The sequence below is a fragment of the Lepidochelys kempii genome, chromosome 3 (genome assembly GCF_965140265.1).
Source record: "Lepidochelys kempii isolate rLepKem1 chromosome 3, rLepKem1.hap2, whole genome shotgun sequence".
Lineage (NCBI taxonomy): Eukaryota > Metazoa > Chordata > Testudines > Cheloniidae > Lepidochelys > Lepidochelys kempii.
This window is the reverse complement of record NC_133258.1, coordinates 161,262,877-161,279,081: the sequence shown is the minus strand read 5'-3', so window position 1 is coordinate 161,279,081 and position 16,205 is coordinate 161,262,877. Positions and strand designations below refer to the sequence as shown.

The 16,205-nt window shown below is 40.7% G+C and overlaps 1 protein-coding gene across 9 annotated transcripts in view; it reads left to right on the top strand.

Annotated features, from left to right (window-relative positions):
* The window catches only part of MARK1 (microtubule affinity regulating kinase 1), a 119,366-nt gene that overhangs the window by 46,788 nt on the left and 56,373 nt on the right, over positions 1–16,205 (top strand). For all 9 annotated transcript variants that reach the window (XM_073338843.1, XM_073338840.1, XM_073338844.1 and 6 more), the window contains exons 2-3: positions 3,526–3,729; positions 4,435–4,488. In XM_073338843.1, coding sequence (XP_073194944.1) covers positions 3,526–3,729; positions 4,435–4,488 — 258 coding nt within the window. The remainder of the gene's footprint in view (positions 1–3,525; positions 3,730–4,434; positions 4,489–16,205) is intronic.

Sequence of the window (16,205 nt, the reverse complement as noted above, 5' to 3'; positions counted from 1 at the left end):
ATGCCTATGGAAATTAACTCATAATGTCTAGTTAGATGGCCTCTCCATATTTCTGACAGCTGTTTATACATTACAGCTATAACAAACTTTTATCTGACACCATCTAGTTATAGATGTTAAATGTAGAATGTAACCGTACATTAAAATCGCTGTTAACGCTCTTCCTTTCTCCCCCAGTCTCTGTTTATACTTGCATCTAGTAAGAGATGATTCCAGCCCAGAAAAGTTGAAAATTTGCTTGTACAGCATCTAGCACTTGGTACAACTGTAATATAATAAGGAAGAATCTTAAAATGCTCTTTCTGCAGCCTTTTTGTGATGTGTGCATACTTTTTACTTTGGCTCTTATTTAACTGTATGTAAAAACATCAAGAAAGATCTGCTAACCTTCCTGTGCTAGAAGAAATGTTGTGAAGTTTTTGGCCTAGCGTGTGAGTGTCTATTTCCAAGTCTAATAGAATTTTATTTAATTACATGTTTTTAAAATACACATACCATGCTATCATTTTATTAGACAAATGAACATCTTCTGTCTTGTATATGCAACCTAAACATTACAGAATTGTGTTGACGTATAAGAATTTGAAAGTAATATTGACTATGAACTAAACAAAGTGAAAGAAATTAGTGTATTTTCACTATGCAGGTCAGTGCAAAAATTAAATGATATACTTCTAAAGCTACACCCACAATCATTTTTACTAATTTATGGTGGTGGTAGTGACATAAGTTATTTTTCTTTTAACTGATTGATCTGGCAGCATCCTTTTCCTTTTTCAAGGGGACTGAGGCACACACAATTAGGCTCCTTGCAGTTTACTTATACTAATGAAGGGCTTGAAGTACTACTCAAAAAGCAGATTTAAATAATGCAAATTATGCAGCACTTTCATTTTTGCATCAAGCACAGTAACTTCTGGTTGAAACTAGGGCGTGTTTCTTACCTATTCAGTCTTGATTTAGACTTAATGATGGATAATCTGCTGCTTTCATTGGTAAATTGCTCCATGGTTAATTACTCTTACTATTAAAAATGTGCACATTATTTTCACTTTGAATTTGTCAACTTCCAGCCATTGGTTTTTGTTATGCTATTGTTTGCTAGATTAAAGAGCCCACTGCTATCAGATACCTTTCTTCCTGTGTAGGGCTTAGACTGTGATCAAATCACAGATTGAGCTTCTTGAAGTCCCTCGTTGTAAGGTATCTTTTCCGGAATTTGAATTTTTTGTAGGCCTTTCTTTAGTCATTTCAGATTTTTCAAAGTCCGTTTTAAAGTGTGGACAGCAGAACTGGACACAGGTTTCCACTAGTAGTCTCACTAATGCAGTATACAGAGGTAATACCAACTCCCTACTTTCACTTACTGTTCCCTTGTTCAGACTTGTCCTCTCTGGGATTAACAGCACCTCTGCTCCCTCTGTTAGTTTCCCCAAGAGCGCTCAGTTAGGTCTGAGGCCTCCAGCTGTCACCTCTGTAAGGGCTTGTCTGCACTACCCGGGAGATCGATGCCACTGCAATCTATGCAGCAGGTGTCGATTTAGCTGCTCTAGCGAAGACCTGCTAAATAGACAGCAGAGCAGTCTCCCATCAACTCCAGTACTCCAGCTCCCTGAGAAGATTAAGACAAATTGACCAGAGAATGTCAATTCCGCCCAGGAGGTGGTACTTCTCTGCAGTTGTTTACTGTTCCCACTGATTTTGACTAGGGAGGGAGCTCGATAATCCTCCCCCATACAGCTAGAATACAATCCCTAGCTCACAAATGTAAACATATGTAACATTTTCAGATGCACAAGTTGATGAATAAGCCTATGGACCATATTGTCTTGTGCATAACTGTCTTTTGAAGTTTCCATGCTTCCAAGGTCTCACATCTGTCCCACATACATCCAAGAATCTTGTTGTCCCTGTTACTCACCTATCACAGTGTGAGCTCATTTCAGTTGGTTATCCACCATGACCTGTAGGTCCTCTTCATTCTCTGCTTTACAGAATCCAGGCCCACATTCTGGGTTAAACTTACTATATGGGCAGAGACTATAGAAATAATGTAATGGTGTTCCTTACCTCGAACACTGCATTCAGCTTTGTCCTCATCTTAAATGTACAAATGTAAATTTGGATGCTCTTGAAGGAAGCAGGAGCTTCCCTACAATGTGAAGGAAAGGACTAAAGGCAGAATTCTGCCTTCCAGAACTTATGTACAGCTGCCATTGGTGTTGGACAATTTGTGTGCTGGTGGAGGTGGGAAGAGTATAACAATGACTGGTTTGGAAGGAAAAAGTAAAATGATACAAGTACACCGGACCCTCGCTAGAACGCGGGATTTGGGATCCATGCGCGGTATTGCGTTAATGTGGGGACCGCTTTAAAGTGAATTCCACTTAAAGTAATTAAATTTGGGATTCATGGGCACGACCGCGTTATATGCGAATTCGTGCTATATAGATGCGTGTTCTAGCGAGGGTCTGGTGTACTATGCATTTTATATACCTCTATGTAAAGTGCCAGTTCAGTGCTTGCTAGCACTCTGGCTTATAACTCAAGAAGAGAATACAAAAGGCATAAGGGACCATACTTTCAAGCTGGGGCCCCCTCAGCCCAGATGTAATTTGTGCAGATATAAACGCTTGCATATTTTTGTTTTGTTTTTTTGTGGGGGATGGGTTGTTGTGCTTTGAGGAGGGAGGAAGTGATGTCGTATGTGCAACCCCAGGAAGCAGAGGTAGCCATTTGAAGGCTGAGATATGGAGGCCCTGCAGGATCACACTACTGACTTTCACAGTAGAACTGTGATACTGTTACTGGTGGTCAGCACAGCCTTTTTATTTCTTTGTTTTGGTGACTTATTAGCAATGGACTTAATAGATGTGGGAATATTTTTTGATAGAAAACAGCCCATTTTATTAAAACTAGGGTCCTAATAACGTCAGATTTTTTTTTCTAGAGAAAGTGTGGAAGTACAAGTTATGAAAGTAAAAATATTCTTGGAGCAAAGCTGGCTTTTAAGATTTTATTCTCCTTCATCTCAAGTACTGTTTTAGTGGGAACATTTTCAGACAAATGATAAATCCATCTTTCTTGCAATTTGGAAAAATTTACTTTTTATTCATAACTTCCAGGAAAATAAGGGTGACTGTTTAAAGATGAAAGTTCTTTTGAATTTTTTAAGGTCTTAAAGATGCTTACATCAAGATTTGATAATTAACAAATACACACTATATCACAATTTGTTCTGTTTTAATAGCACTCTCTCATATTTGAAGAAAAAACTGTATATGCTTTAATGGTTTTTGATGAGTCTAAATATCACTCTTGATTACATTTAGAAGCAGCTCTAGTGCACCTCTGAATTTCTTTCTTGATGTATAAATCAAACTTCACCCAGTGGCAACAAATCTGCTTAAGCTACAGTTGAAAATTATTGATCAAGTTTTTTAAAAATTGCGGACTCAGATTTTTACTCTTAAAATATTTTGTAACTGTTTAAAACCTGTGTGGTTTTGTTTTGTTTCCTTATAGCATACCTCTGTGGATGGATACGCTGAACCACATGTCCAGCCCACCAAATCGAGTAGCAGACAAAACATCCCCAGATGTAGAAACTCAATTACATCTACAAATGAAGAACACCCTCACATTGGAAATTATCGCTTACTAAAAACAATAGGAAAGGGAAATTTTGCCAAAGTGAAGCTGGCAAGACATGTTCTTACTGGAAGAGAAGTAAGCTTTTTGAGTGTGGCTAGTGAAGTATTTTGTATTGCCTTCATGTGTAGTCTTCTAATAAATGTTCCTAACATTGTTTCCAACTGCATCCTTGATTATTGAAAGACTTGTTTAATATTGAAAAATGTAATGCAAAGAAAATAGAACCAGTCACAGTATGTGTGAAGATAGAATTTTCATTTCTGTACTGAAAACTCTTTTCTGAAAACTTTTTTTTGGAGAGGCTGTATAGTTTTAAGTCAGGTATTAGGTTGTTTTTTATTATTATTTGTTAGTTTCAGGAAAAAAAATTCTTTCTGTCCTTTTCTCTTCCCTCCTCACTCCCAGCCTCTCCCTCTCCCTTCTCCTTCCCTCTCTCCCCCGTTGAAAAAAATTCAGGCACCTCCAAAAGAAAACGAAAATATCTTGTTGTTGGGATCTCGCCAGTGTTTCTGTGCAATGTTGCATTTTCCACAGTGCTGGAAGGAGTGTAAAACTGACTGTATGCTACTGAAGCTGCAATGAAAAGTGATAAAGCACAGCTGGATTCTTATTAAGAAATTCTGCTAGATGGTGTGGAAGATAGATTGGCAAATGTGCTCATTGTACGCACACTTTTATAGCTATGTGTGTGCACATTAGATACGCAATGTGTTTAGCTACTAACGTGCACATTGTTGTCAGAGCTTTTCACAAGTTTAGTAATACCTGTTTTTCCCCTAGGTTGCTGTGAAAATAATAGATAAAACCCAGCTAAATCCTACCAGTCTACAAAAGGTAAGTATGGAACCTTTGTAATTTTGTAAACAATTGAACTATGCTGCCAAGGAAAGTAAAGATGATTTTTTGACCCTTTATATCAAAAATCAGAAATCTTTGGTTGTGCTGACTATTATTGCATGTATGCTGCTGAGGGATAAAGTGGTATCCTGCTACCTCACATACCTAGCTGTATCTGGAGTCCTAATTGTGCTGACAATAGTTTTTGTACATGGTTCTTAGTTGAATGTTGCTCACTTCTATCCTCATCTCCCTCTTCCCCTTCCCTCCCCCCCCCCCCCCCGGCGGGTTTTGTTTTGCTGGGTCTGAAAACTGTCATTTAAAGTTTTGCTACCAATCAAACGTAGAATAATTCTATATAAAAATGTCTATCTCCTCACTTAAAATCTAGGGAGCAGTAGTTTTCCCTAATTTAACTTGTCCTGTTGGATTTTCCATAATAATGAAACACATTTTGAGGAGTCAAAGTTACTAAGGCTTAATTGACTTGAAGCTCTGTTTGTGTATATTTCAATTTTATTAAAAAATATTTGTTACTCAAGGGATTCTTGTCAATTACTTTGCTTATATATAATCTTACAGAAATTCCTTAAGTGGTTACAGAAACTGCTGGTTTGTTTGTCTGGCTTCCTGTTTCTCTGGTTAGTACAAACTATTCATAAACCCCTTATAGGCCGTCCATATTGTTGTGATAACTGTATTTGCCCATGGTGGGCCAACTCGGAGCTTCTGGTTTTCAGTGAAGAGTTGATTTTTTTTTTTTTTTTTTTAAGTATGTGCATGACAGATCATGTGTCCTAAATTTTGACCGTTTTCCAGTGTTTCTTTAAGGTTTAAGTTCACCCAAATATGGAAAATCCATACAAAAGCCCTCTATCCTTCCTAATTAAGTTCCATAGTAGATTGGAACAACCGTATGGGGAGCTTCTATACCCCACAAAGGTAATCTTCATGCTAATGCCACTTACGCTAGCTAAGAAGGGACCATTTGGGGTGCATCTCCTGTCTGTTGCTGGGGTGAATTCAGCTCTCTCATCTTTGTTCAGTTCCTCATATAAAGCTTAGTTATTTAGCCTTTGTGTTAGGATGGATGAATTTCGTGAGAAGAAGGGATTAAAAAATGAGTAGAAAGGAAGAGATGCACTCTGAAAACACTTATGCTGATTAGCTAGTGTTTTGTAAAAATGCTAGCCTACTCAAAAAATTTTCTAGTTGTCCTCTCTTCCTGTAATTTTAAATAGAATTTGTGGCTGAGGCATGTGAAAATTTGCCCAATGGCTTATTGTTACATTCTGAAATGACAGCATTTGCATAGGGTACCCTTTTTGACTAAACCAATTGTTGAACAGTCATTTTGCAGGAAATATTTTGTTCTTCACCTTAGTTCTACTTTTCAAGACTGTACTTGCTATTCATATATGGCCAAAAATTCTCAGACAAAAGGGAAAAAAGGGGGATGGCACCTGGGCTTGAAGCGATGAATGAAGGCATTTAGTTTCCTCAAGATCAGGGTGGTAACCCTTGCCTCCATAATTCCATCGTCAGACTCACAGGGCTGCTTTGCAGCTCTTGACCTGAAAGATACTTGGTGAACAAATATTTTATCTAACATTATAGCCGAAAGACTCCAGGAACTGCTATTTGGTTTCTAGAGATAGTGAAGAGCTGTAAATTATCTGTCTAATGTTAATATTAACATAGATGAGACATACACACAAATAATGAAAATCTATGCAGTTTATCTATGTGAGATTGACCTCTAACTGGTTTGACTGAGAAGGTGATGTTTTAATTTGAAACTGTTGGTTGTTGCCACAATTGTTTTTCCATTATGCTAGTGCCTAGAGGCTAGGGCCCCATTTTGCTAGTCACTGTAAAACCATATAACAGATAGTCCATGCCCTGAAGAAATCACAATCTAAGTGTAAGACTGCAGACAGCAGGTAGATAAAATAGACCAGAGAAGCACAGGGAAACAATGAAATGATATTGGTCAGCATGAAACAGTGGTCTCAACAAACCAGCTGTCTGTACATTTTTGAGACACTTTTTTTAAGTCATCACATCAAGAAGAGTTTAAAGGAAGGGTTTGAAGGAGAATAGTCAGGTGGCTGCATGGATATTCATTGGGGCAGCATCAGAGAATATGCAAAGGTGCTTGTTGGAAAATGGTGGTTAGACTGTAGTTTGTGGATTTTAGCTATGTGGACAGAGAAAATACTCAGTCTTCAAGATATTATGCAGGACATAGTGATATGATTTATACAGTACCTGAATATGAAGAACTAGAAAGGGCTGAATTGAGGGAAACCTAGTTTATAGGTCTGAGTGACAGAGAAGTTGGTGATGTCCACAGTGACTGAGAAAGGAAGGATGGGGAAGGGCTTATGGAGAAAAGATTAAGAACTCTATTTTAGTCATGATTACTTTAAACTGACAGCAGAACATCCATGAGGAGGTGGCAGGAAGGCTGAGATTTTTAGTTGGGACAGGCAGAGACAGGTCCGGAGTAGAGAGTTAGATTTACCAGTCAGTATAGACATGAAAGCTGAATTTGTGTTTGTGGATGAGATTGCCCAGAGATAATATGTAGAAGAAGAAGAGGAGACCAGGGATGGAGCCCTGTGAGAGCCCCACAAAGTTGAAGGGGGTAGTGAGCAGGACCCTCTCTGAATGCCACACTAAAGTTTTAAAAAAAGAAAAGGAGTACTCGTGGCACCTTAGAGACTAACCAATTTATTTGAGCATAAGCTTTCGTGAGCTACAGCTCACTTCATCGGATGCATACTGTGGAAAGTGTAGAAGATCTTTTTATATACACACAAAGCATGAAAAAATACCTCCTCCCACCCCACTCTCCTGCTGGTAATAGCTTATCTAAAGTGACCACTCTCCTTACAATGTGTATGATAATCAAGGTGGGCCATTTCCAGCAGAAATCCAGGTTTTCTCACCCCCCATCCCACCCCCCCACAAATACACTCTCCTGCTGCTAATAGCTTATCTAAAGTGACCACTCTCCTTACAATGTGTATGATAATCAAGGTGGGCCATTTCCAGCACAAATCCAGGGTTTAACAAGAACGTCTGGGGGGGGGTAGGAAAAAACAAGGGGAAATAGGTTACCTTGCATAATGACTTAGCCACTCCCAGTCTCTATTCAAGCCTAAGTTAATTGTATCCAATTTGCAAATGAATTCCAATTCAACAGTTTCTCGCTGGAGTCTGGATTTGAAGTTTTTTTGTTGTAATATAGCAACTTTCATGTGTGTAATCGCGTGACAGAGAAATTGAAGTGTTCTCTGACTGGTTTATGAATGTTATAATTCTTGACATCTGATTTGTGTCCATTTATTCTTTTACGTAGAGACTGTCCAGTTTGACCAATGTACATGGCAGAGGGGCATTGCTGGCACATGATGGTGGATGTGCAGGTGAACGAGCCTCTGATAGTGTGGCTGATGTTATTAGGCCCTGTGATGGTGTCCCCTGAATAGATATGTGGGCACAGTTGGCAACAGGCTTTGTTGCAAGGATAGGTTCCTGGGTTAGTGGTTCTGTTGTGTGGTATGTGGTTGCTGGTGAGTATTTGCTTCAGGTTGGGGGGCTGTCTGTAGGCAAGGATTGGCCTGTCTCCCAAGATTTGTGAGAGTGTTGGGTCATCCTTCAGGATAGGTTGTAGATCCTTAATAATGTGTTGGAGGGGTTTTAGTTGGGAGCTGAAGGTGACGGCTAGTGGTGTTCTGTTATTTTCTTTTGTTAGGCCTGTCCTGTAGTAGGTGACTTCTGGGAACTCTTCTGGCTCTATCAGTCTGTTTCTTCACTTCCGCAGATGGGTATTGTAGTTTTAAGAATGTTTGATAGAGATCTTGTAGGTGTTTGTCTCTGTCTGAGGGGTTGGAGCAAATGCGGTTGTATCGCAGAGCTTGGCTGTAGACGATGGATCGTGTGGTGTGGTCAGGGTGAAAGCTGGAGGCATGTAGGTATGAATAGCGGTCAGTAGGTTTCTGGTATAGGGTGGTGTTTATGTGACCATTGTTTATTAGCACTGTAGTGTCCAGGAAGTGGATCTCTTGTGTGGACTGGACCAGGCTGAGGCTGATGGTGGGATGGAAATTGTTGAAATCATGGTGGAATTCCTCAAGGGCTTCTTTTCTATGGGTCCAGATGATGAAGATGTCGTCATCAATATAGCGCAAATAGAGTAGGGACGTTAGGGGACGAGAGCTGAGGAAGCGTTGTTCTAAGCCAGCCATAAAAATGTTGGCATACTGTGGGGCCATGCGGGTACCCATAGCAGTGCCGCTGATCTGAAGGTATACATTGTCCCCAAATGTAAAATAGTTATGGGTAAGGTCAAAGTCACGAAGTTCAGCCACCAGGTTAGCCGTGACATTATCGGGGATAGTGTTCTTGACGGCTTGTAGTCCATCTTTGTGTGGAATGTTGGTGTAGAGGGCTTCTACATCCATAGTGGCCAGGATGGTGTTATCAGGAAGATCACCGATGGATTGTAGTTTCCTCAGGAAGTCAGTGGTGTCTCGAAGGTAGCTGGGAGTGCTGGTAGCGTAGGGCCTGAGGAGGGAGTCTACATAGCCAGACAATCCTGCTGTCAGGGTGCCAATGCCTGAGATGGTGGGACGCCCAGGATTTCCAGGTTTATGGATCTTGGGTAGTAGATAGAATATCCCAGGTCGGAGTTCCAGGGGTGTGTCTGTGCGGATTTGATCTTGTGCTTTTTCAGGGAGTTTCTTGAGCAAATGCTGTAGTTTCTTTTGGTAACTCTCAGTGGGATCAGAGGCTAATGGCTTGTAGAAAGTGGTGTTGGAGAGCTGCCGAGCAGCCTCTTGTTCATATTCCGACCTATTCATGATGACAACAGCACCTCCTTTGTCAGCCTTTTTGATTATGATGTCAGAGTTGTTTCTGAGGCTGTGGATGGCATTGTGTTCCGCACAGCTGAGGTTATGGGGCAAGTGATGCTGCTTTTCCACAATTTCAGCCCGTGCACGACGGTGGAAGCACTCTATGTAGAAGTCCAGTCTGCTGTTTCGACCTTCAGGAGGAGTCCACCTAGAATCCTTCTTTTTGTAGTGTTCGTAGGGAGGTCTCTGTGGATTAGTATGTTGTTCAGAGGTATGTTGGAAATATTCCTTGAGTCAGAGACATCGAAAATAGGATTCTAGGTCACCACAGAACTGTATCGTGTTCGTGGGGGTGGAGGGGCAGAAAGAGAGGCCCCGAGATAGGACAGCTGCTTCTGCTGGGCTGAGAGTATAGTTGGGTAGGTTAACAATATTGCTGGGTGGGTTGAGGGAGCCATTGCTGTGGCCCCTTGTGGCATGTAGTAATTTAGAAAGTTTAGTGTCCTTTTTCTTTTGTAGAGAAGCAAAGTGTGTGTTGTAAATGGCTTGTCTAGTTTTAGTAAAGTCCAGCCACGAGGAAGTTTGTGTGGAAGGTTGTTTTTTTATGAGAGTATCCATTTTTGAGAGCTCATTCTTAATCTTTCTCTGTTTGCTGTAGAGGATGTTGATCAGGTGATTCCGCAGTTTCTTTGAGAGCGTGTGGCACAAGCTGTCAGCATCGTCTGTGTTGTTTGTAGATTGTAATGGATTTTTTACCTTCAGTCCTTTTGGTACGATGTCCATCTGTTTGCATTTGGAAAGGAAGATGATGTCTGTCTGTATCTGTACAAAATGTTTTAAGTGATGTATGCTGGTAGGAGAGGACTGTAACTAAAGCAGAGGGAGGACAAGATGTTAAAAAGAACAATATAGTGGTTGACATCAGATGCAGCCAACAGGTAAAGAAAGATGCAAATAGAGTACTTGTTCTGGATTCTGGCTGGGAAGAAGTTGTTAAATACTTCGATAGCTAGAGCGCAAGGGGTGGAAGATGGTTTGCAGAGCATCTAAAATTGAATTGTCTTGGAGAAACTTCAGATGGCGGTTTTAGACAGCATGTTCAATGAAATTCAAGATGAAAGAGAGGTGGGGTGGTCCGAGTGGGATTTTTTGGGATGGAAGAGACTAAAGTTTGGTTTACACTACAATGTTAGGTTGTGATAAGGCATCTTAAGTCCACCTCATTATGGTAGCATACACGCTATAGCCTTGCTCCCACTGATGTAAGTGCCATACTACACTGACATTATAACTCCACCTCCACAAGAGGCGTAGGGCTTACGTCGGTGTAGTTAATGTGACGCAGTGTCTGTATATACATCTGTTGTTGCTGTCATTCTTGTCAATTTCATGGCTCTGTGCTGGAGCCATGAAATTGACAAGAAAGCTGCGCTGTCACTGGGGCTGGTGGGGCCTCTGGGCTCCCTGAACCCAGTCTGGCTGCTCCCGTGCAGTTCCCAGCCCTCCTGGCTCCTACCCCGCTCCCAGCCCGGCTGCTACCCAGAGGCTTCTCATTCCAGGTGGCGGGGACCCCAGAGCCCAGTGGGGCAGTTGGGCTCTCAGTGACGGGGAGCTACATGGAGCTAAGAGCCCAGTGTGACAGGTTAGGTCACAGAGATCCCCTTGGGACTGTTACCTGATGTGCTGAGACTACCTCTGAGCCCGTTTTCCATGCCAGTTTGGGCCTCCAGAACACTGCCTTGTTGAGCCAGACACGCCAGTCTGAACCACGCACAGACCCAGGGTCTGAACCACGAAGCTGCAGACTTAACTGAAAACAGCTTAAGAAGTGCTCCTGTCTTCAGCACCCAGACACCCAACTCCCAATGGGATGCAAATGCCAAATAAAACTGTTTTACCCTGTATAAAGCTTATACAGGGTAAACTCATAAATTGTCCGCCCTCTATAACACTGATAGAGAGAGATGCACAGCTGTTTGCTCCCCCAGGTATTACTTACTTACTCTGGGTCAATTAATAAACAAAAGTGATTTTATTAAATATAAAAAATAGGATTTAAGTGGTTCCAAGTAATAACAGACAGAACAAAGTAAGTTACCAAGCAAAATAAAGCTAAATGTGCAAGTCTAAGCCTAATAAATTAAGAAACTGAATACAGGTAAATCTCACCCTCAGAGACGTTCCATTAAGCTTCTTTCACAGACTAGACTCCTTCCTAGTCTGGGCCCAATCCTTTTCCCGGTACAGTCCTTGTTCCAGCTCAGGTGGTAGCTAGGGGATTTCTCATGACTGCAGCCTTTGTTCTGTTCCACCCTCTTATATAGCTTTGGCACAAGGCGGGAATCTTTTGTCTCTCTGGGTCCCCACCCCTCCTCCTAAATGGAAAAGCACCAGGTTTAAGATGGATTCCAGTACAGGTGACATTATCACATGTCCTGGGAGACCCCAAGCCTTCATTCTTCCTGGTCTGACTCACAGGAAGGCTTGCAAGTAAACAGAGCCATTTACAACCAATTGTCCTAGTTGGTGGGAGCCATCAAGATTCCAAACCACCATTAATGGCCCACACTTTGCATAATTACAATAGGACCTCAGAGTTATATTTCATATTTCTAGTTTCGGATACAAGAATGATACATTTATACAAATAGGATGACCACACACAATAGATTATAAGCTTTGTAATGATACCTTACGAGAGACCTTTTCCATGAAGCATATTCCACTTACATTATATTCACACTTATTAGCATATTTTCATAGAATCATATGGAGTGCAATGTCATACCCAGGCTCTCAGTCCCCCACACAGCCCCTCTTAAGTTGACAGAAGCACTCCTAGTGAGGCCACGCACCACCAACAGAAGGAGGGTAGTGTAGACAAGCCCCAAATCATGCTTGTATTGTCATGGGAGGGAACCTAAGGAGAGGGAGAGGTTAAGGCTAAGGAAGGGATGAGTGTCGGGTAAGAGATTGGGAGACAAGATGGAATGGGGTCAGTGGGATAGGTGGAGGAGTTAGAGGAAGAGAGGAGATGAGGGTCTTCCGCATCAGTGATGCGGGGAGGAGGAGAAAGTGGTAGGAGGGAAAGGGAAGGAGAGTGGGAAGATCACATCAATCTTGTCATTTTTCTGTTTGAAAAAGTCAGCAAAATTTTCTACAGAAAGAAGTAGGAAGGGGTCCTATAGCAAATAGGTGGCTGGGATTGTGGGAGCCAGTCAGGGTGGAGAAGAAGTAGAGTTGCCTGGCTGGGTAAATGGCAGAATTGAAGAAGAGAACAATTTGTAGTGGAGGAAATCACCATTGTCATGAGACTTCTGTCAAAAGAAATTACAGAGTCTCACACTGATTTATTTTGGTTTCTGGAATTTGTTTAGCACAGCATTCCAAGAAATCTCTTGTTTTCTTGGAGTTCAATCCTGAGAGGTCCTGAATACCCTTGATTCGCATTGAAATCTGTGGTAGTTGAGGGTGCTCAGCACTTTCCAGAATCAAGCCCTTAGAAGGTTTCACTTCTGTTGCTTTTTCGCTTAGTAAGGCCAACTGGTACAGTAAGACCTGATGGAGAAGTTTAAAAGAAGGTCTAAAGGTCAAACTTCAGATATTTACCAATGCCTGTTTCCCAATAAAACTCTTACTATGTCCTGAGGAAGATTAGGAAAGCGGTTTGATTAATAAAAAATATTCTGACATTCAGATTTGGTATTGGGGGATTCTGGATTTATGATAAAAAGAAAAGATGCATCCGATGAAGTGAGCTGTAGCTCACGAAAGCTTATGCTCAAATAAATTGTTTAGTCTCTAAGGTGCCACAAGTACTCCTTTTCTTTTTGCGAATACAGACTAACACAGCTGTTACTCTGAAACCTGGATTTATGATAGTGTTGCGAAATGGCTTGCTTAAGAATTATGTATTAACATACAGTAGGTGTACATAGGAAATCCTGGTACAAAAAATCAGGATGTCTGAGAGAACTTGTATTTTTTTTTATTCTTAATTCCTGTGCTTCAAATGTGAGAACTGTGTAGCTGACTTGTTTGCAGATGACTAACAAACTTGATTGTTTTGCTTGGGGAAAATTATGTCTCTCCCAGAAGTGTACTAGCTGCTGACCTACTTGAATGCAATTACTCTTTAAAATCCTGTTTGACCAGTCATACTCAGTATCTAAGTGTCAGCACTGGAAGCTAATAAACTTCCCGTGGCTCAGATCTTAGTTCATGGGTTGTGTTTACCCCCCTTGTAAAAAAAACAAAAAGCAAAACAAAAAAACCCACTACTTGTTTTTGGTGCTGGGAGGTGGGGAGGAAGCAACTCCAATTTTTATAAAATGAAACATAAAATAGATACTGAGAGATTAACTTCACAAGCATATTTATTCTTCAGACATAAAGACATGTTGTCCAAAATGAAAAACTTGTAGTTCTGTAGGGAAAACACACTAACACAACATTAGTCTCTCCAGTCTAGATAAACTTGACTAATTGAGGGTATGTCTACACTGCAATTAGATTTCTGCAGCTGGCCCCTGCTAGCTGACTCGGACTCATAGACTAAGGGGCCACTTAATTGTGGTGTAGATGTTCGGGCTCTGTCTGGAACCCCGGCTTTGGGACCCTCCTACCTCACAGGGTCCTAGAGCCCAGTCTCCAACCCGAGCCCAAATGTCTACACCCAATTAAAAGGCTCCTTAGCTGAGCCCTGTGAGCCCAAGTCAGCTGGCCCAGGCCAGCCGCAGATTTTTAATGGCAGTGTAGACATACTCTGAGTTAGCATTTCTGTCTGCCCTGAGATATCAATACAGGTTTGGCAGCTTTCTTATTTTTTCAGCACTTGCACTATTTCAGAGCTTTGGATATACCCAGTCTGAATGTGGTGGAGCTATGGCTCGATCAGAACTGAGCTGGCTGGACAGGAGTGCATATTTTTAAAAAATTGACAGATTTCTGAATTTACATCCACAATTTTTCAGCATTTTGATGTAAAAAAAAATTTGTGTTAGAAATTTGAATTTTCAGTATTAATTGTGAGAAGGAAAAAACTGTCTCATACTATTAGCTAAGTAATGGAAAGGTTCCATAACATCTCTAAGTCACTTTTCAGTTGTTTTTCTTGTGTGCTTCCAGCTCTTTGTTAATTAGATGAAGGAAGATTTCAACTGAGATTCCAGCAGTAGTAACCTATACTATCTCAGGAACCTCCAAAACTACTTACAATTTCTTTTGTAAGCTCCCTGTAGAGTCCTGTGTAGTAAAACGTGTACTGTGTTTTAATCAATCATCCTTGTGCTCAATGTAGTTTTCAAGAAGTTGAAAATATGGACATAATATTCCTGAATTGCAATGACTTTTTCAGTCAAGCACCCAGCTGGTGTTTGCGGAAGAGAGCTTGACTTTTTGTGATGTGCTTTAGGATTGTTTTTACTACTTTCTGAACATCAGAAGTTTAGGATGATTACACCTGAGAGAATCTCATTTTTCAATCTGCTTTTTGTTTTTGGAGTAAATGGCGAAAATACCTCATTGAAAGCTACATATTTTAAACTTATATGCAAATTAGGACCCCATATACTTTGTGCTTTTAAAAAATAATTTTGACTAACCTACATATTTCACTCTTTCATACTGGCATACTTATATATTTCTGCGTGTGTGTTTCCTGTTAGGTGGTCTGACATTTGATAGAATGTTTTCTCTAGAACTTTTCAAACCTATTCAAAATGTAAGAAACTTTCAACAGGTTGAACATGTTGTTGTTGTTCCTGTTTTAGGTTAAGCCCACAGTGTATTATGTGATTTCCAAACACACACACAAAAAATACACAGTCCTTATCCCAAAAACCTTACCTGCACTGGGGAAATTTACCCAAAAATTCAAACTGCTTTTAAAACCAATTGGAGCCCGAGTAAAAACCAGATTCTAGCAGCTGAAACTGTCTTTATAACCAGTGTAGTTAAGGCCTCTGAAGATAGGTGAAGTTAAGGCTTCTGACAATAAGTGTAGCTAGACAGGATATACAAATGGTTCTGGCTACTTGAGGTTTGTCCACATTGTGCTCCCAACTGATTTTAAAACTGAATTGTAGGGAACATTTTCTCCAGTGCAGATAGAGCAAAAACGCTTAAAAGCTGTTAGAGAAAAAGACAAATTGGAAATGATAAAAGTGGTTCGTTGCAATGTTTTACCTTAAGTAGGTGGCAGTCCATTTTTTATTATTAGCAGCAGTGGAGCTGGTAGTGAAGTCTGTCGTTGGACTGCCAAATACTATCCATTATACAATTCTATTATTGGATGCCTGTAACTTTGCCAGACTGTTTGGATGGAAATTTTCCATGCCATGTATCTGCCTCAGGCTGTGCGATGTTTTTACAAAATAATAATAATTTTCGCTAAATCAGTTCCAGTGTTTCCAAGAACAAAGGAGAAAGGCATTGTTTTGCTCATATATATTTTTAAATAATCTCTCTCATTGTTAAAAACAGCTAACCAGGGCTTTTTATTGGGAGGTGTCTTGGCCAACCTTAAGTATACTGGCACTACCAGCTCTGTCTAAAATATCTCCAAGTATCTATATCTTCCTTAGTGTAATCTGCTAGCTTCTTAGTTGAGTCCCAACACAAGTGAGTATTCGGGGGGGGGATTTAAATGCGGAGGGAGCAATGGCTTACCAAATAAGGTAAGAAAGGGCATACGACACATTAGGGTTGGTAGGGAAGAAGATGTTTATGTGAGAATCTGATCAACAAGCAGGCAACAGTAGCCTGATTTTTGGAGTAGAAGTGATGGGAGAAGGGGCAGTGTGAAAACAGGTAAGGGTGGTCTGTTTTCTGCAGGGCCTTGAACAAATG